The sequence below is a fragment of the Crassostrea angulata genome, chromosome 1 (assembly GCF_025612915.1).
Source record: "Crassostrea angulata isolate pt1a10 chromosome 1, ASM2561291v2, whole genome shotgun sequence".
NCBI classification, from domain to species: Eukaryota; Metazoa; Mollusca; class Bivalvia; order Ostreida; family Ostreidae; genus Magallana; species Magallana angulata.
The window spans coordinates 40,530,738-40,551,306 of NC_069111.1; the positions used below are offsets into that span (position 1 = coordinate 40,530,738).

The 20,569-nt window shown below is 33.3% G+C and overlaps 2 protein-coding genes and 1 pseudogene across 2 annotated transcripts; 1 reads left to right on the forward strand and 2 right to left on the reverse strand.

Moving 5' to 3' along the window:
- Positions 1-3,670: 3,670 nt before the first annotated feature.
- On the reverse strand, positions 3,671-6,527 carry LOC128183048 (sulfotransferase 1A2-like; annotated as a pseudogene).
- A 3,870-nt stretch (positions 6,528-10,397) lies between these two features.
- Positions 10,398-13,597, forward strand: LOC128164748 (uncharacterized). Its single transcript, XM_052828745.1, has 5 exons — positions 10,398-10,746; positions 11,666-11,747; positions 12,225-12,374; positions 12,552-12,646; positions 13,410-13,597. The coding sequence occupies exons 1-5, from the start codon at positions 10,471-10,473 to the stop codon at positions 13,476-13,478; spliced, it is 672 nt and encodes a 223-aa protein (XP_052684705.1). The 5' UTR covers positions 10,398-10,470; the 3' UTR covers positions 13,479-13,597.
- A 279-nt stretch (positions 13,598-13,876) lies between these two features.
- LOC128164758 (ras-related and estrogen-regulated growth inhibitor-like) lies at positions 13,877-20,320 on the reverse strand. The gene is made up of 5 exons (XM_052828754.1): positions 20,114-20,320; positions 19,651-20,017; positions 16,518-16,574; positions 15,803-15,876; positions 13,877-14,609 (listed from the first exon to the last, which is right to left on the reverse strand). The coding sequence occupies exons 2-5, from the start codon at positions 19,742-19,744 to the stop codon at positions 14,184-14,186; spliced, it is 651 nt and encodes a 216-aa protein (XP_052684714.1). The 5' UTR covers positions 19,745-20,017; positions 20,114-20,320; the 3' UTR covers positions 13,877-14,183.
- Between the last annotated feature and the right edge of the window lie 249 nt (positions 20,321-20,569).

Here is a 20,569-nt window from a genome sequence, read left to right on the forward strand (position 1 = left end):
ATCCTAAGTTGGGACATGTCCCAACTTAGGATTTGCCTTACGTTGCTTATGAAACAAACAAACACCAAGGTAATGATACGAAAACAGACATATATAAGCATGCCCATATTACCATGCCCAGCCGAGATGGGATAAAAAAAATTAAGTGGTGGTTGTTTGTTGCTAGAACTGATGACCTTAAGATCTTCTACCTAAAGCTTACTTAGATTTGATAGCTTGCAACTGCCCCACAGGTTGAAGAACCTTTATGTGTGAATGTAAACGTGCCTACTTCCCGGGTAAAGACATTTGCAAATTTCAAATCAAATATTATCATTTAAAACTAAAATTGTATAAATAACATAATTATATACTGTAGCTTAATAAGGGAAAACAGATTTTTTTCAAATAAAAAGCTGGTGGAGTTTTTTCTATTAATACAAGTGTTCAAATTTGATTGTCAGTTACATCATTAGCATTGATGGCCTTTTTGACCATTTAAGAGGCCTTTAGTAGTCTCTATAGAGTTTAATGAAATTTGGCTACTAGTATACACCAATTTGAAGTGCTATTTTGACAAAATTAACGTCATTTTCATGAAGACCAACAAATTTCATCAACTTGCCACAACCTAATTATGATAAATATCTTTGCTAGACCAATTTGTGATTCTGTATAGTTATTTTTTTCCATTAAAGAGACGAAAAATGATGAAATCTGGCTGTCCACCATTTTTAACTATTTATCGCGATCAATATATTTTGTGGGCTCAGCACACCTAATTATATATATATATATATATATATATATATATATATATATATATATATATATATATATATATATATATATATATATATATATATATATATATATATACTTAAGGTAATACCAAGGTAATGATACGAAAACAGACATATATAAGCATGCCCATATTACCATGCCCAGCCGAGATGGGATAAAAAAAATTAAGTGGTGGTTGTTTGTTGCTAGAACTGATGACCTTAAGATCTTCTACCTAAAGCTTACTTAGATTTGATAGCTTGCAACTGCCCCACAGGTTGAAGAACCTTTATGTGTGAATGTAAACGTGCCTACTTCCCGGGTAAAGACATTTGCAAATTTCAAATCAAATATTATCATTTAAAACTAAAATTGTATAAATAACATAATTATATACTGTAGCTTAATAAGGGAAAACAGATTTTTTTCAAATAAAAAGCTGGTGGAGTTTTTTCTATTAATACAAGTGTTCAAATTTGATTGTCAGTTACATCATTAGCATTGATGGCCTTTTTGACCATTTAAGAGGCCTTTAGTAGTCTCTATAGAGTTTAATGAAATTTGGCTACTAGTATACACCAATTTGAAGTGCTATTTTGACAAAATTAACGTCATTTTCATGAAGACCAACAAATTTCATCAACTTGCCACAACCTAATTATGATAAATATCTTTGCTAGACCAATTTGTGATTCTGTATAGTTATTTTTTTCCATTAAAGAGACGAAAAATGATGAAATCTGGCTGTCCACCATTTTTAACTATTTATCGCGATCAATATATTTTGTGGGCTCAGCACACCTAATTATATATATATATATATATATATATATATATATATATATATATATATATATATATATATATATATATATATATATATACTTAAATAAATAAAACAGAATGCGACAGTCCAAATTAAATAAATTGTTTGTTTATACAATTTAAATTTATTTAAACAATTTATTGAATTTGGACTGTCGCATTCTGTTTTATTTATTAAAGTATTTTTCGCTGTACCAAGGCTTTATATATATATATATATATATATATATATATATATATATATATATATATATATATATATATATATATTAAGACTTAAGATTATTATAGAATTTGCAAGTCGACCATTTTGGCCGCCATTTTGACCTAATTAGCGCCATTTTTGTCATAGCAAGCATATTTTTTAGACTAAGCACGACTTAATTAATATGCAAAATTGACTTTGCTGGACTAAATTATTATTGGTTGTTTTTGCGTTTTCCCTAGTTAAAAATTATTAGGAAAAAAATTATAAAATCTGGGTATCTGCCATTTTGAATCGCCATGTTGACCTAATTAACGCTTTTTGGGGAAGGCCAGCATTTTTTTCCAAACTTAGCACACTTTAGATATGATTAAATACTAAACTGGATCATTTCATTATTGTTTGTCAATAATGAAAAGACTTTAAGAAAAAAAATATAAAATTTGGGTGTCCGCCATTTTGAATCGCCATTTTGAGCTACTCAACGCCATTTTCATGAAGGCCAGCATATTTTTTTGGAATCAGCGCACTTTCATGAATTATGATAACAAAATCATGCTGGACCAAATAATAATTATTTGCCGTTAAGTTTTTTTTTTCGACTAAATCGGACTAGACTACATCGAAGATCAAACATTTGTGAAAAATTACAACGTTATGCACTTTTAAATATTTATCTGTTTAAATTATTTTATTCAATATTAATCGGTTTAAACTTTCTTCAACTTGTTAATATTTTCCCCCATATTTTATCCAACAGTTCAATTCATGTATCAAGGTCCGAAACAGAAAAGAAAATTTGAAGTATATATACCAGTATATCGTCAAGAGTACGAGAACTGTTAACAATATTAAGCGTGACCTCTAATGACGGCGATGTCTTGAACACAAAACTATTAATACACGTAAAAACAATATCTTAGTTTTACCTAAAGAAACTGTTTTCAACTTGAGTTGTTTACCTGACACAAGGATTTAAAAAAAAATTGAACATTACTTTTTTATTCATGTTTTACGCAGAATTGAAAAGCGTTTGGTTTTTTTCCCAGTTGCAAAGTGGTAATTCTTTTTTTCTTTTTTATATACCGTCTTTTCATTCCAGGGGAAAGTATTTTGAAGTTGAGCTTCATTATTGAAGATTTTATATATTATTATCGAATATATTCCGAATCATATTAAATATATATTAATATATTAAATGTATCTAATATTCAACATTCGACGAGTTTAATTTCATATTTCTTTAAAGTTAAGTTTATCAACGCACGGAGAATATATTGAATCAAGGACAAATCCATACATGTAAACCAACAGTTTAGGAATTCTAACAGTTTACAGGTGTTTGGGGGGAAAATGACATTTAAGAGGTTTTTTGTAGTTGATGCTCTTTTGATAGTATTAATATGTATGCAATATATTGCACAGACAGTCTATTTTAAAAAGAAAATGATAATTTACGACAAAAGATACACATGGAAACAAGTTTTTTTTTTTAAACCTTTTTAAAATATTCGCGCACGCGATAAATAAAAGCTAGTCACAAATCATTTAGAGTCATGTAAAAAATAAAATGCTTAGTTTCAAAAGTAGTTACTAATAGTTACTCTATATATGTACATAAATTCCACTTTACACAATCAGCATGCTATACATATAATGCAATTTCACGTTAAAAATCTGTTGCCAGCTCCAATCATGATTTATACTCATCTAAGCAAACAGTACACTTTTCAGCTTAATCGTTACACACATCCTTGATCTACAATGAAGCATTCAATCCATCACATTCAAAACAGACTAATCAATTATACTTTCTCTAAGATGTTATACACAGTTTGTCTCGCGTTAGTTTTAAGTAAAACATTGATACCTAAAATGAATAAATCATTAAAAAAATACTTGTAGTCATATACGTATTTGAACAATAATTCTACATTGCACTGGGGAAAAAACTCTACTGATCAAAAGGTCATAAACGCATATAAAACATGAAGATCATAGATGGGAGATCCTCGCTACTTAGGAATGCCAATAAAGGGTATTTCTTTGAAAATTGTATTTGACAAATTAAGAATTAAAAAAGGTTGGAAAAGTATACAGTTATGACTTGGTATAAAAACAATGATTTGTTGGATCTTCAGCAGAAAAATATCGCCCATGGTACATGATGCAATGAACAGGATGATCTGGATTTTCTCTAATGAACTGTTCCCATTTTAATGTATATTTATACCAGGCGCAGTGTAACACTACAATGAGAATGCTTGTACCATACCTTTCAATTGTTCATGTTCACATTTTGCAAATTTCATGAGGAAAAAATGTCAAAAAGGGGTTACTTATGGTAATAAAAAAAAGTACTTCCGCAAATAGGGATATATCCCAATTCATTGGTTTTAATAACATTTGCAACAGCTGCAGCATACCCTTTTACTGCTATTTCAATTGAAATTTACCTGGTTCATCTTCTTTCAGAAAGAAGTCCATAAACTGTTCAAAAGTGCCACCAAATTTGATCAAGTCCTTACAGTGGTAATAAAATGATACCGCTATATCTTTTGGGTTACGTTGAACAAACACAGTTTTGCATCGTTTCTCAAAAAACTGTTCCGGTAGGTTATTTGGACGGACGTGGGTGTTGAACACACGGGGTGGTTCAAAAGCCTGTAGGTTCTCTGGAATCTGGAACTCGTACATAATATTTTATTTTTGCAGAAGCATGGTCCTAATTTCCCAGGTCCAATGTGTTCCATTTATAATAATAAAAACCCATAAAACTAGCTACAATTATCAGTGTTGCAGTATGCCCTGTATCATAACGTTGCTCTATTTTTTTCAAAATTGTCATTAAAATGTTTAAGTAAAATGTTAGCTCTTTATTACTCTTACTACATCATACCTGCTTTTGGATATGCACAGAGAAAGATGTCATCTTCGTTGACGTTCATCTTTCTCAGCCTAGGGATGTTAGTGACGGGGTTAGGGTACCTCCCCGACCTGACACTGCTCGCGCTGAGGTACTGACCCCCGCTCCCCAGTAACTCCATGGTGTTACCATGGTTGTCTTGGATTCTGATGACGTCATCTTCTGATACATTTGTTTCGGACGCTAAGAAATAGAGACAATAATAAGTAGCTGAATAATTTAAAGGGGAGAGCCCATAAAATCTGAACAAAAGTTTGTTCTAATAACAAAAATGACAGGCATAAATAGAATTCAGAAGTAATCAGAGGAACTATACAAAGGCCAGTGTAATTAAGCTATTTATACAAGCTTATACACAAAGATCATTAAATAAATACTTAACTTTGTCATTTTTCCCATAAAGCCCTGAAAATCACCCCTGTGACATGAAGATTTGTTAACTGCCAAAAATTTGCACAACATTTTATTCGTTGAAATATTGTTTAGAGAGAAATTTGCTGCATTGCCTATCAGGATATTTATGTATGTACAAAATATAGCCACCTTCTAAGCGTCCTTATTTGACTACAAGTATTTTTTAATGATTTATTCATATAAGCTATCCAAGTAGGATCCCACCAAGCAGCTATTATTGATAGCAGCCTTTAATTATAGTCTGTCCCAAGATATTTATGCAGCTCATTTGGACGATTTTTAATAAAAATATACATACCTGTGAAAGAAGTGCAATTGAATAAGTTGAGAGGGATAATTTCCAAGATAAATTCATTGACACATCATCTTTCACTCGGAAAAATTCTCAGGAACGAAAACAGACTCCTTACGGAGATTTATAATGGGGAACATGTACATCTTTTCTCTATTCGGAATACATTCGGAATACATCGAACAATTTTTGAACGTTATCATCCGGGTTTGCTGCAATACAAAATTCTCGTAGACATCACATTTTTTAGCATTGTATTGAAACCTGATAAGCTAACAGGGGCGTTTCGACTGAGAAATCTTGAAAAAATTTCAAACTTTTGAATTCATAAATATCAAGCAATTAAGCCAAATGTGAATCCAGGATATCTTGGGACAGAGTACAGGATATTGATTAATTTACAAACAATTTAAGAATCTTCGAAAATATAAAACATGTGTATTAAATGTACACCCAAAGAGTAAATGTTCCAAATTTTTTCTACTTAATTGACATTAAAATTCACAGTCTATTGATAAACATCTGTCAGTCATATATTTTTACAGATAAAGCTTTTTAAAGGTTATGTCAGGATAGAATTTAATTTACATAAATGTCGTCTTGTACACTAATTGGTTTGCTAAGTATTCCTGAGAGGAGAATTTTTCTTTTTTTTTTTTCGTAAGATTTTTGATAGTGATTTGAGTTAAATGCAGAATTTTTAAAATAGCAGGTTTTTGCAGCAAAATAAAATTCTTAAAAATACGGCCCAATTGCTTTAGATACTATTGAAATTAAAAATTTCAAAATTTAATGATACATGTATTTGAAGATTTGGTTCATTTATAATGAAAGCAACGTATATTACATTAACTATCAGTAAAAAGGAAGGTAAACCCTACTGGACTTCCGTACATGTGTGACCCCGGCCGTAAATGCGGTATCAGTAATATATGATATAATTATATAGGCCATAGATAATTTTGAAGTTACATTATTGGCAAAGAGGGCTGAATAAAAAGACCTATTTATTACAACATTGTATTAAACAAATCGCTTTCGTTAAAGTTCTTCATTCAAACATGGAGTAATTGATGTGTGTACATACCCATTTCGTCACCCATATTCAGTGAACTTATACATGGAGTGACGAAAGTTTTACTGATAAAGGTCACCTTATGTGTATGTTTAAATGACATGTCTACATGGAAGATCCAACATTTGTGCAAAATTAAATTGTTATGTACTTTTTAATTTTTATATAATATTTTTTTTAGATTATCGATTTAAACTTTTTTCAACTCGTTAATATTTTTCCCTCATATTTTATCTGTTAAATTTCATGTATCAAGGTCCGCAATAGGAAAAGAAAATTTGAAGTATATATACCAGAATAACCAGTATACCTTCAAAAGTACGAGAAATGTGAACAATAAGCTTCTTTCAGTCCACACTCAAATAAACTGAACGCGGATAAATACTCGATGGTGACCTCCGATGACGACCCTGTCTTGAGCGAAAACTATTTCTACACGTAAAAACAATATCATTTGGTTTGGGTTTTAGTTTCACCTTAAAAAACTGCTTTCAACTTGAGGCGTTTACCTGACACATGGATTTTTTTTTTATATCTTTACATCTTTTATATTATATACTTATATATACTTAAATTACTTTTTTATTCATATTTCACCCAAAATTGAAAAGCGTAATATGTTTTTTTCCCAGTTGTAAAGTGGTAATTCTTTTATACATAGTTACCGTCTTTTCACTCCAGGGGGAAAATATTTTGAATTTGAGCTTCATTATTAAAGTTTTTTTTTATATTATTGTCGAATATATTCAAAATTATAAAAAATATATATTAATATATTAAACATATTTGATATTCAAAATTCGGATTAAATTTCATATTCCTTCAATGTTAAGTTTATCAAAACGACGGGAAATATATTGAATCAAGGACAAGTCCATTAACGTAAATCAACAGTTTAGGAATTCCAACAGTTTACTGGTGTTCGGAAGAAAAAAATGACATGAGGTTTTTTGCAGTTGCTGCCCTTTTGATATTTATGAGGAACATTGCACAGACAGTCTATTTTATTAAAAAATGATAATTTACGACAAAAGATACCCATGGCGACGAGTTTTTTTGGGGTTTTTTGTTCGCGTCAAAATGTTCGCCCACGCGATAAAAGCTAAAAGCTAGTCACAAAACATTTAGAGTCATGTAAAACAAATAAAATGCTTAGTTTCAAAAGTAGCTACTACATGTAATAGTTACATGTACTCTATATATTGTCTTTCCACAAATTTATTTAAAAATTAAATTTGTTGTTATGACTACTATGTAGTCATAACAACAAAAAAATTATTTAAAAATTAAATTTGTTGTTATGACTACTATGTAGTCATAACAACAAATTTAATTTTTAAATAAATTTGTGGAAAGACAATATGTACGTAAATTCCGCTTTACACAATCAGCATGCTATACATATAATGCAATTTCACGTTAAAAATCTGTTGCCAGCTCCCATCATGATTTATACTCATCTAAGCAAACAGTATACTTTTTAGCTTAATACAATACCCAATTAGTACGTATACAGAACACAATAAAACAGTATCTTCTGATAATCAGGTCATAATCGTTACACACATCCTTGTATATAATAAACCGGCCCTGGAAACATCTACAATGAAGCATTCAATTCATCACTTTCAAAACAGACTCATCAATTATACGCTCTCTAAGATGTTATACACAGTTTGTCTTGCGTTTAGTTTTAAGTAAAACATCGATATCTCAACTGAAGATTCACCCAACTGAATTAATCATAAAAAAAATACTTGTTGTCAAATACGTATTTGAACAATACTTCTACATTGCACTGGGAAAAAAACCCTCTACTGATCAAAAGGTCATAAACGCATATAAAACATGAAGATCATAGATGGGAGATCCTCACTCTATACATAGGAATGCCAATAAAGGGTATTTCTTTGAAAATTGCATTTGATAAATTAGGAATTAAAAGGTTGAAAAAGTATACAGTTATGACTTGGTATAAAAACAATGATTTGTTGGATCTTTAGCAGAAAAATATTGCCCATGGTCAAAGGTCAAGGTCAAAACACTTTCTGAGAGTCCTAAATAAATCATATCATGTCTAATTCAAGTATCAGCAACTGTTATCCTTCGCTATAGATATATGTACTAATTTTTCATGTAACAAATAGTCTTTCTCATTATTTTATTTTTGCACAGCATTTCTGCCATTTCCGTTTCGTTTCGACGAAAATTTATCATATTTTTATTATATTTCTTAGACCAGTTGATTAAATATTCCTTTTGATGGATTTTTTGTTCGTAAGAAATATAAAAAGGAATATCTATAAGCTTCTTGACAACCCAGTAGATCAATTCAATTTTGTTCCAATGATTGTAAAGTGTTGTTATTTAATATAGCATTGAATGATTTATTTTTGACGTCGTCGTGTCAATAACTGCCGTCAGGTGAGCAGACAAATTGAATAACGCGCGTTAGCGCGTTATGATAATTTGTCTGCTCACCTGACGGAAGTTATTGACACGACGACGTCAAAAATAAATCATTCAATGCTTATATTTACATTCCCTTACTGAAGAAATCAATTGTTTACTTAAATAAATCGATATAAAGTGCAGATCACGGAGGGAGTGAATAAGTAACAGCAAGAACAGCTGTTTTGTAAAACTGGTTTAAACTGGTTTTCACATAGACTGTTGAGATGAGATCGACGAGCATGAAAATATAATCCATGATAAATAACTCTTGAAATGTTGCTTTTAACAATAAAGTCAACTTTTTTGTTGAATAATTATAAAACATGGTGTTTTGACAACATTCATGAAATACATTTTTTAACTGATAACATAGAAATCTCTGTTTGAGAACTACTTATGTAAATTACTCGTTAATTCATACGCAGTGAATAGGTGTTGCATTTATAGGCATTTAAACATCACGGAATTTAATGGGAAAACACAGTAGAATGTAAATATCACCTAATGCGATATCAACATTTAAGTTTTATTCTCAGGATTGGCAAAACACAAAACATCAAATAAATAAATCTAAATCCAACCTTTGATATAAACGTTTCGGTTGAAGAATAACTTAATTTACAATAGATACAGCAAAGACATTGGTAGGAACCCCATCATATCTCAGCCCAGAATTCTGCCAGGATATCCCTAATAGCTCCAAGTCTGATATCTGGGTAATTTAAGTAATCTTTAAGTATAATATCTGGGCAAGTCATCTCCTAATTCAGTATCTTAAGTCACTTTCGATCAAATATCTAAGTAAGTCATCTCTCAGTCTAACATCTGGCCCCTGGGCCATAAAACTTAGACGAGCTTACTTTTTATTTAAGTCTCACTTATACAAAAGGAACCTATAGTGGAAAAGTGAGACTGAGATCAAAAGTGAGCTCGTCTAAGATTTATGGCCCCGGGGCCAGGGTAAGTCATCTAGTCCATTATATGGGTAATTCCAATATCTAGCCCAATATTCATAAACTAGTACTCATAATCCAGTTGTCATAATATCACAATGTCAATCCAAGGTTAACAGATCATTAACTGTCCTACCCTGACATCGTTAACCTCTCAGAATTTCTTACTAGTATATGTACATGTTTGCAATGCAGTTAGCTTTTAAAAAGTTTTGTTATCAAGTTGTTGTGATGCTGTCTGTAATAACAACTTTTCTTTTTCTTTAAAAATCCAAGTATTTTTATTTCATTTTCTATTTTTTCGCAGTGGTTGACTGAAATCCTTGTTTTTAGGAACTTTGTAACTTTAAGTGAAAACTCGAATTTTTTCAAGGACAAACACGTGCAGACAAAATATTACAACACTGAACAATTATCTTACTCATCAGCCGCCTGGAGAGCTCTCACCCTTGTTTTGTTTGCGCTGAAATAACTCAGTCAGATAACATCAAAGTTCACCCGATAAAAGCAGTTTCAACCACCACCTATGAATAGCAAAAGAGGACACTACTAATACAAAACACAATGGTCCTCCGATTTGTATTCACAGTTGTCTGCTTAATTGGTGGTCTTCATGATGTAATCTCGCGACAAGGATGTTGCGGTCCAAAACAGTGGACTGGTGTTGCGATTCAGAAACTTGGGAGATACGACCACGATTTGGATGTTGCATCTTTGGCCGATATTTCAACGAATGTTGCTTACGACTATGTCGCGAAAAAAATATCCCTTCAACAGAAAATACACAATATTACAACGGATAACACGGATTTAGTGCATGTTATATATGACTTCAAACAAGTTAGTATAGTCCAAATTTTAACTATCATGTATTCAGATTTATATAAATAGCTAAATGATTTCTAACACCAACCCAACTACACTAGAGTCATTAATTTGAAAACTTCTCTGAAACTCCACCAACTCTCGGCTGAGCGATATTTGGACTGACGCTTTCGTCGTAACTCGAAACATTCCTTCATAATTCGTGTCAAGAAATTTGACCCGAAATTAGGAATATACTTTGTCTTATCCGAATAATTTCTACCACTCCGACGTCCGCAGGATCAAATTTCAAAGGGATGAAGAGCGAACTTTTTGGTGGTGTCTTACTAGTTAACTCGTAATAACGAGATCGTTTCTCCTAATAACGAGAAAATTAACTCATAATAACGAGATATTTTCTCGTTTTTACGAGATCTTTTTTCGTAATTACGAGATACAAATATTTTTTATGTGGCCCTATTCGTCTTCCGTAAGGTTATGAGAAAATACAAACTTCATGTGAAGAAATAATTCGATAATTCTTCAAGCTGCAAAATGGGGACAAGAAAGACTTGTATCCTGATTTCGAGTACGACAAGAAACCAAGGTTGGGGCCGAATTTTAAGAATTGAATTATGAAGGACTGTGCCGGGTTCAGTGAAAGCACATCGGTCGATATGTACGAAGAAAATCGTATCCGTTAACAGTTAAATTATGAGAACAAAACTTTGACATCATACTTATAATATGAGGACAATGTGCCTAGAAGTGTGAGTGGTTTTCCTATTCTCTTCGTGTGAGTCTTGGTGAATGGCATTTCAGCACGTCAGTTCAACACGCCGGTCTTTCAAGTAACACTTCAGTCAATGAAGAGATACTGACAACCACTGATTACTGTACTTCTTGATGCCAAGATCTTGTAGAGTACGACGATCCAATGCTTTTTGTATTTTAGAAAACAGAGTACACAATAACTAATGGAAAAGTTTGCATCGCGACCCCGATCAGCGGAGAAATGTGGCCCAACTGTGTACCAGGCATGTACAATTACACATTGTTGTGTTTAAAAGATCGTAATAGATGTCCTTCTAATCATGAGCTACAATTGATAATAAAATGCTCAATGAGTTTGATTTACGGTTCTTCCCAATTGAAAAAATAGATTACTTGGCTGGTGCATTAATAAGTGAAAAATACTCTAGACGGGACTTTAAACATCATTTATTTAGCGTTTGCACAATAGTGATACGATGTCTCGTTTTTAATTGATAGCACAATGCCTATAGTGATACTATATTTACACTGAATTGATTATAACATGGTCGTTTAACGTTTAACGTACATGTATTTCTGTGAGATATTATTAAAAGTGTTGAATAAACTTGGTAATTAAGCCCAAAAAACAAAAACAAACAAACAAAAAACGTGTTAATAGGAAAAAAATGTTTGATTGAATTTGCAGTCGGAACTTGGAATTCTTTTAATTCTTTGTTTTATGCACTCTACACGTACAGAGAACGCAAGTCACTTGGGAACTTACAATATATCCGGGCCTGTTGTGGATGTCTACAGGGTGGTGACACCAGGTGGCGCTACAGTCAGATTCAGCGTTACGTACGAACTTTGTTATCCGGGCACCGAGAGCTTACTTACTTCCGGTCCGGGTGAGTAATTGTTAATATTGTTAATTGCTGACGAATTGTTAATAATATTGTAATTGTCCCTGTTGGCGCGCAAGCGGGATTTGGATTTGATCACGACCTGACCAAAATTATTACATAATGAAACTCAAAGAATGAACGAGTCCTTGTTCTTTTAACAAATTCCTGTCTGTGTTTCAGTGTATGATTTAACCGTCAGTGTGTATGAAAATGTGACAAAAGGAATCACCGATCCTTCCGTGTTCAGTGTTCCCGTGTTTTGTCATCATAGACAGGTTAGTACTGGCCGTCATCAACTATTCTCATCTACACGTAAATTTTCAGCCTCTTAAAGTAAATCCACCCTCCTGTGACGTCATACATTTTACATAAACCATGAATTCATTAAAATTCTTGCAAGTAGATTTGTAATTTCTATGTTATGATAGGTGCACATCAAAAACTCCAATCATTGTTTACTTGGAAATATTTAATAAGCATTTTTCATCCTTATATTCGACATAATTCAATAATGACAAAGGGAAATGACTCTTTTCTACTTTTCCCTAAGCGATATATCTAAATGCTATAATTTTTCTAATGTAAACAATTTTTTTCTTTTTGTAAAATTAATTTTAGTTTTTTGGCATAGTAAGCAATAAAATTTAAATACACAAACAAATATCCATCCACTTATATTTGATTTTTAAACAAAAAAAAGTGTGATTTTCAGATGATAATTTCAGCCTTTGGTTTTTATTCCCTTACATCAGTATGGATACATATATATTTTATTTAATTTTTGATGAAATTCAAGTCCATTAAGTTAAAAAAAAGTTAATTTTTTAACTTTGAACCCATGATTTTATCGGTACGGAGTTACCTTAAACACGAGGTTTTACCTTAAAAAAAGAACTTTTTCTTGATTTGAAATAAGAGCGTAGTGGTTGAGTAATTATATAATGCTGATGACAACAAGGCAAGAAACGACGTTACTTATACATTAATTGTTCGAGCATCCTTCTTGCGGATTCTATAATGATGTTTGTGTACTTATAGATGAAGACAAATTATACTTCCTCCACCATCACAGAGCTGATTCACAGATCTTTATTATCCTGGAGATAAAGAACACTACTCCGACTATCCTTTTTACATGATGCCAAAAAGATGACGTCCGGAGGCAGATGCAATCGTTGAAAGATTTGTCTGATTAATGTATAATTTATAAAATATCAGTTTTTAAATCAACTTTTTAGTTTACATTTATAACTTTAACAATTTTACAGCGTAATAAATGTGTGTTGATTTTTATGCACTATTCAGGATCGTAATTCATCAACTGCCTGCTTTTAATGTTCTTTCACGTAAAATATATGTCATGTTCAACACGCCCTTCACTTTTCCCTATTCGTTGCATATGAAGATAAGTTTTTTAATTTTAATGAAAGAAGAAGAACAAAATTTTAAGAGCACTTAGATTTAGTAGGAGTTTTTGTTTTGTCAGAGACGAGATGACGCATCAGTTCACAGTGTAATGAATTTAATATAAATGACGCGTGAAATCGGTGTCGCGTCACTGAGCGTCAATAGGGCCGCCATTCACGTGACACCTGGTTTACATCTGGAACAGGAATATCATAATGTTCAAAGTTCATACAGGATAGGCAGATTGTGGTAATCTTAGGATTAGATGTCTAAATAAAAGTACATATGTAAAGTCAATCCAAATGATTCATAGTAGGTTTTTACACCTAGTGATACGGTGGTTCAAATAAAATTCTATCTATTTCTTGCAGACTGGAAGGGAATTCATAATATAAATAAGGTATATCACATAGAGCTCTGTCTGTTTGTCTGTTTGTTCGGGTTGAACATTTTGGTGAACACCTGCTTCACTTGAGCGGCCGAGCTTCGTCGGCGAGATTTAGTTTCTATCAGTTTGCGCCTTTTGACTTCTCGCGCCACTTCGTAGAATAGTTCGTAGATCTCCTCACTTCCCTCACAGACGGAAGTCTCGAAAAAAGCACACGCCATGTCAGTTGCGAGTTTCATTCCCTCTGCTGTACTCACATCACGTTCACGCATGAGGTCCACTTTGTTTCCGACTAATACACACTGGACGTTTGTTTTCTTGACATCGTCTAAATGATCCTTGAGTTTCACGATCTCCTCGAAGCTTTGTCTGTCATTAATGGCGTAAACAAAAATAAACCCGTCCGCCCAACGTATGTGGCCCTCTCTTTGCAAGGTTTCAATCTGAAAAGAAATGTCAATGATAAGGTGAAAAACAACAAATTCAGGTTAAACAGTTAAGATTTTGAATCTGATTACTAATTGAATGGTCAAGTGAAGCAAAAAAATAATATTTTTACATGTTATAGCTAAGGATTAAGTTGTTTTGAAACTTAAAAAAACCCAACTAAAACTAAACTTCGTCATGATCGTGTTGTAAATAAGCTGAAACCAAGAACATAATGATATAAAGATTAAAACTTTACAATTAATCAAATATTGATGTATTTGAAAAAAAAAACCCATTGGTTTTTTCTTTTCACCCAAAGGTAAAAACTATAAAAATGTGACATTTTATTTACAAGTTTTTCTTCATTGCATAGCAAATATTGTTGATGAAATGATATTTAAATGCATAGAATTTAAGCGTTGTTCTTGTTTGGTTTGGAATCAATACATGTTATTAAATCGCTCCCAAAGTACTAAATTATTGCACGTATGCTCATTAAGTAGTGGTTGGTGGGGTGGGTGGGGATGGTAGGTTAGAGAACACTTACCCAAAAAAATCTTGCCAAAGTCATACTTGTATATAATTCGCCACAATCCATGGGTGTGGGCTATAGATCGTTTATCTAAATAAATCTGTTTTAAATACCAACGATTGAGATAACTTTTAAACTATCTACAAAACATGGGAGGCTAATAGGATCTAATTTATCAAAATATCAATGTGAGAAAAAAAAATTGTTGCCGAAAAACTGGTAGGGTCATCCTCCCTCCCAAAGGTTGCTACGTGTCTGACGTCTTTCTTTGATTCGAGATGCTTTTCATTCAGCTATATACTTTAAACTTGATGTTAACAACTTGATGTTAACAAATAAAAACGGACGCAATGTTAATATGGTGAATTTGAATGTGAACACGACAGGCGATCTTTACTACCAAATGATATTTAAACAACTGCTCTAACCTTGACCGTTTCACACGATCGTTTGAGAGATATAATTTTAGCAACTTGACTCTCTTCTTCCGATTCGGTGAATTTACATCTTGTAAAATTAACATATTAATATAAAAAAAACCTCTATCAGACTAGACGTACATAGGGCACTGTCTTGAGACATACGACCGTCACCCGGTTTTCTCACGCTGGGCTGTGAGGCGTTATAATTCTCGCCATTACACAACTAACTTATCAACTTTCTCATTTTTTTTACCTGTCCTGCCGTGTCTAATATCTCCATGGTAACCATTTCGTCGTCTAAGGTCGCCACATGCTTGTAGGTACATTCTGCAAAATCGGCAAAAAAAGTGTAAATAAGTAAATGTATGTAACATTTATATATTAATTCAAAATTACCTGGCGTGATTGTTAAACTTCATATTAAGTGGATAATTTCGAAAGGGAGCTAATTGGAAGAAAATTGATTTTATAGTTTGATTATTAATGATAGAGAGAGGAGAATTTACAGCGAACAGCTGTTGAAGCTTACAATTAATTGCAAATATTTAAGTAGGGTACTTGATTTAACTGGTAAAGTACAGTATGAAAGAGAGATTTGAAGATTTACAGAAGAGTTACTGCAATCTTAACATCAGGCAATAGAAACCAGTTGTATGAATGCACTTGTTCCGTAAGATAATATTTTAAAACAAAGGCGTGTCCAAAAGTTCATTTTTTGGGGTGGGGTGGGGTTACACATTTTTAAATTCATTTGATGTTATGTAATTCATTCTAACATGTGTCATATGGAGTTGAGCCAGTGACAAGAAAAATGAAATGTTCTTAACCCTTGGCTATGAACTTTACATATACATGTATCCACGTGTATGTTTTCTAGTAGTATATATATGCATGGCCAGTAACGATAACGGAATAAGATGCAAATGGCCGAACCCCCCGTGAAGGGACAGCGACTGACTGACACTCACCTAGAGTTGGGTCGTACTCCCAGATGAACCTCCGGGTCAAAAACCTCACCACCAGGGCTGTCAGAAAACAAGAATTAATCACGCTTAATAAATTACAAATTAAAATCATGTCACATGAATCAACGAAACAAATAACATGAACTGAGAAAAATCGCCGCCCAGGTAGAAAATGCCGAGATGGTACATGTACAATACAAAATGCGTAATTTGAGTTATGATTTTTGGGGAAACAAGGGGCCAAGATTCGTTCCGTTAATGTCGGTCAGGTAGATAACCGGTGGAGTCTGAGGAGACACAGATGGTCCGCGTTTCCTGGTGATTGGTCAAGATTTGTATGTAAACAAATATATGGGTGATTAGAAAATTCTCCGCGTCAGCATTATTTAGAATCGCATTGATTCAACACTTCAAAAAAAATCTTATCTCGGACTGCTAACATCAGTGTCTCGGACTAGGAAACTTGGTCGATGATTTTTTTTTCTTTCCTATCAATGAAACATTTTACGGAACCATGTCCGAGATGAAGAAATATGGTCGGGTTTGATACATTAAAACCATCGATAGCTCTACTAGTATTTAGACAACTAATCATTTGGGTGTCAGCTTCCAGTTTAAATGTTGTCTTTTTTTCGGCTTGTGGGATATCTTAGCCGGTTTCCAACCAATTAGCTCTAATCATCGTTGTAGAAAATCCATCTTTGTTAATTAACTTTTTTTTATTAACATAAGACATGCTGCATGCCAGACTATGGGTTGTTCTTTGTTTATATATATATAGCATTTTTGTATTGATTTATGTCCTAGATTCCAACTACGCATCCATACACCTGTTTAAGAAAATGAAGCAGGTTAGGTTATGTATCTATTGTGCACATTTATTATTTGATCATCGCTATCAGCGTACTTTGCAGTGGTGTTCAATGTGGCATACCGCCCATTTAATTTGGCGTATAAATGCGAAAAGGCACGCTCAACACATGAATCTTTGAGTAACAATTACAGTGAAATTACAGGTTTCATCTGTCTCGAATATTAGATTTTTTTGTTTCTGCAGACGATTGCTCAAAACTTGTAGGGATGCCACGATTTAAATTGCCAACTTGATTCATTCATTCTTTGGTGTATTCGAAAAATCGGTCATTTTGTAATTGCCTTTTTATGTAAGAACCCTTTCTTTCATGTTTGTTGATTTTTCCTGAAGTAGTTTTCATTGAAAGAAAAATGAAAGAATGCAGTTTTATGTCTGGGTTACACAGATATTTTCACGGAAACATATAGAGACGAAGAACAGTATTTAGGTTTACGGGGTTTGGGGGTATATTCTATAAAATATGAGTCGATTTTCCAATGAGGCCTTCGTTGTGTCTTTATTATAGAATCTGGCGCTGTGGTAATTACTGGCTATAAGCATTCAAGTCTCATCTACTCCTCCTAACTGCCATCATTTTCTCCCTACACGTCCATCCCGTAATGGTGCCCCGTAAAATACCAGAAAAGAGGCGAGGAATTTCTTACCCTAGTCATAACGAGGTCATGATTCACATCATCACAGACCTTTGACAGACATTATTCTGACATTTTGAACTCATTTAAAAAGTATATTTTTATCTCCAAGGAATCTGGCGTTGGTAGAACATCCAACAAAAACGAAAACAGCAGACTCGTTGCTAATATCATTTCTCGACGAGCAAAGTGTATAACCAATCGTTCAAAGCAAATAAGAGAAATCCAATCTACAGGGAAATTGATTGATAAAGTTAAACTAATTTAGAATATTTATCATATCTTAATTAAATAGTTCACGATTTTTTCAGGTCGATCATTTGGTAAAGTGGCCAGAAAGCCTCACAGACTAAATTAATATTAGCCATTTCCCGTTTTAGAAGACCTTTAAGTCGTTAAACAGATTGGCGTATTTATTGTAACAAATGCAACGTATAACCACACATTTAACTTCAAGATAATCCTAATTGGCCGTTAGATCTTCAGAAACACGGAGCACCCAGCTCTTTCGACCCGTTGACCCTTGAACCCGCAGTACTTGCACGTACTCACACTGCACGCAACCGCGGGCGTATAGTAAAGATAAGTAAGATCAATTTAATTGAAAATGACGATTCTGGTTTTTGGTGTAAATCGCTACGCCTTGTGGTGAATTTGCAATGAAGACATTGATCCATTAAGCTGCAAGTGCTTTGAGATTACAAACTCCTTTAGACATAGACCTAGCGAGAGTACTGACACACAGATACTGGTGAGGCAGGGTCGGGTCTTCAAGTATCTTTCCTAGCTGTCTTACCTTGCACTTACAATTCTGAAGGTTGTCATGCAAGCTTCGGTTTAAAAACTCTAGCAGTGCCATCAGTGAATAATACATTGCAAAACCGTTAACACAGTTTTGTGATGACGAATTTCTCTTTTCATCGTTCCACATATTAAGTAAACGATTTCAATTTGTAAATGGCCAAAAAAAAGCTTTTATCATGTTATTAAAAGATGATTGGAATTTTAATAGAGTTTAATCTCTACCAGACGAGACCTCTTCATAGCAGTTCAACAACTTGCGGTTTGTTCAAAAGCCAGGCCAATATGTCTGAAGCATTATTTGCATAAAATATTGATAAATAATGTATTTTTTATGAAATGACTTTAAATTTATTGATTTTTCATTTCAAAACAGGAATATATTATGTGTGTAATGGGATATCAGATTCTTCAGAGGAATATGGGACGTTTTAGGGAAACATGTCAAGTTGTTAGATCGTTTAAGATCACAAAACAAACCGATTATCAAAAATGTTCAATCTTGTAATTACTCAGTAATTTTTACAGTAATTCTTGAAGCCTTGTCTGTCCGTCTGTCATTTTCGTCTGTATATTGTAACTGTTTGAACCCCCTGTCTTTCTCCTCTCTCTCTCTCTCTCTCTCTCTCTCTCTCTCTCTCTCTCTCTCTCTCTCTCTCTGAAAAAAAGAGATCAGCAATGTTTTGACATCAACTCTCTCTAGATTAAATAGGTTTGTACTTTTCCCGTTGTTTTTTCAAAACATAAAACTGCACTTGTTTTAAGAAGAGATGTCATCTCGCAAAAAATTCAGAAGAGTTCTTAATCGAAAAAACAAATGCAGACTTACCCGACTTCCCGACTCCGGCCCGCCCCAGAACGGCCAGTCTGACCTCGGGGGTCGGCTTCGTCTTTCCATTTGACGTCATCGCGGACACCGGCATGAAAATAAAACTGTCGATTTGTTTTGCAAACTGAATTGCAGGTGACTTGTCAAGTTGAGAGTTTGAGGCTGATAAGAGGCACCGATGTTTGATATGAAATCACATCCTCAAGGAGATGACAGTCTCACCAGCTTGTCAGGTAGCCCCGGCGTGGTGCATTTTTGCTGATCCGAGTTACAGTCCAATACGTAAAACCTCCAGGGACCGCGGAGGAGCTTAGAGCCTCTGAAAGGTCACCCTCTTTGATCGGGAAACAATGAGAGCATAATAATCCTAAATACAAAAAAGACGAAAATATATTTTTTTGTCGAAAGATTCACTAAAATACCACCTCTAAGCCGATTTTTAACCGAGCTATTCAATACATACGGTGTCCTGATTAATAATCCGAGCAAAAACCCGAATTCTTTAAATTCATCAAGATGAAAAGGAAATATCCATGTCTGCTTCAAGAGGTCTAAATTTAGAGTTATCTTTTGTTGCTTTGTGATATATATTTTACACCGCAGCTTAGTTGCACTGTCACAATCCACTGTAAACATGGAGAAAGCGAACTGAGTTAGGATTTTCCCCCGCCGCGAAGGCATGCGCGTTACATATCATGTGATTTAAACCTCTTTTAACTTTCTGGTATATCTTTTTAATAGTGAAAACGCAGTCTCAGTACAGAAATGTTGTATCGAATATTGTAAAAATTCTGAATCCTTATAAATTCAAATTAATCCTAGCCTTCCCATACTTGATTATTGACCTTCAAAGTCAAAGCATGATTTTTTTCCCAAATAGTTTGTTGCTATGAAAGGGGGAAAATTGCGGGCACTAGAT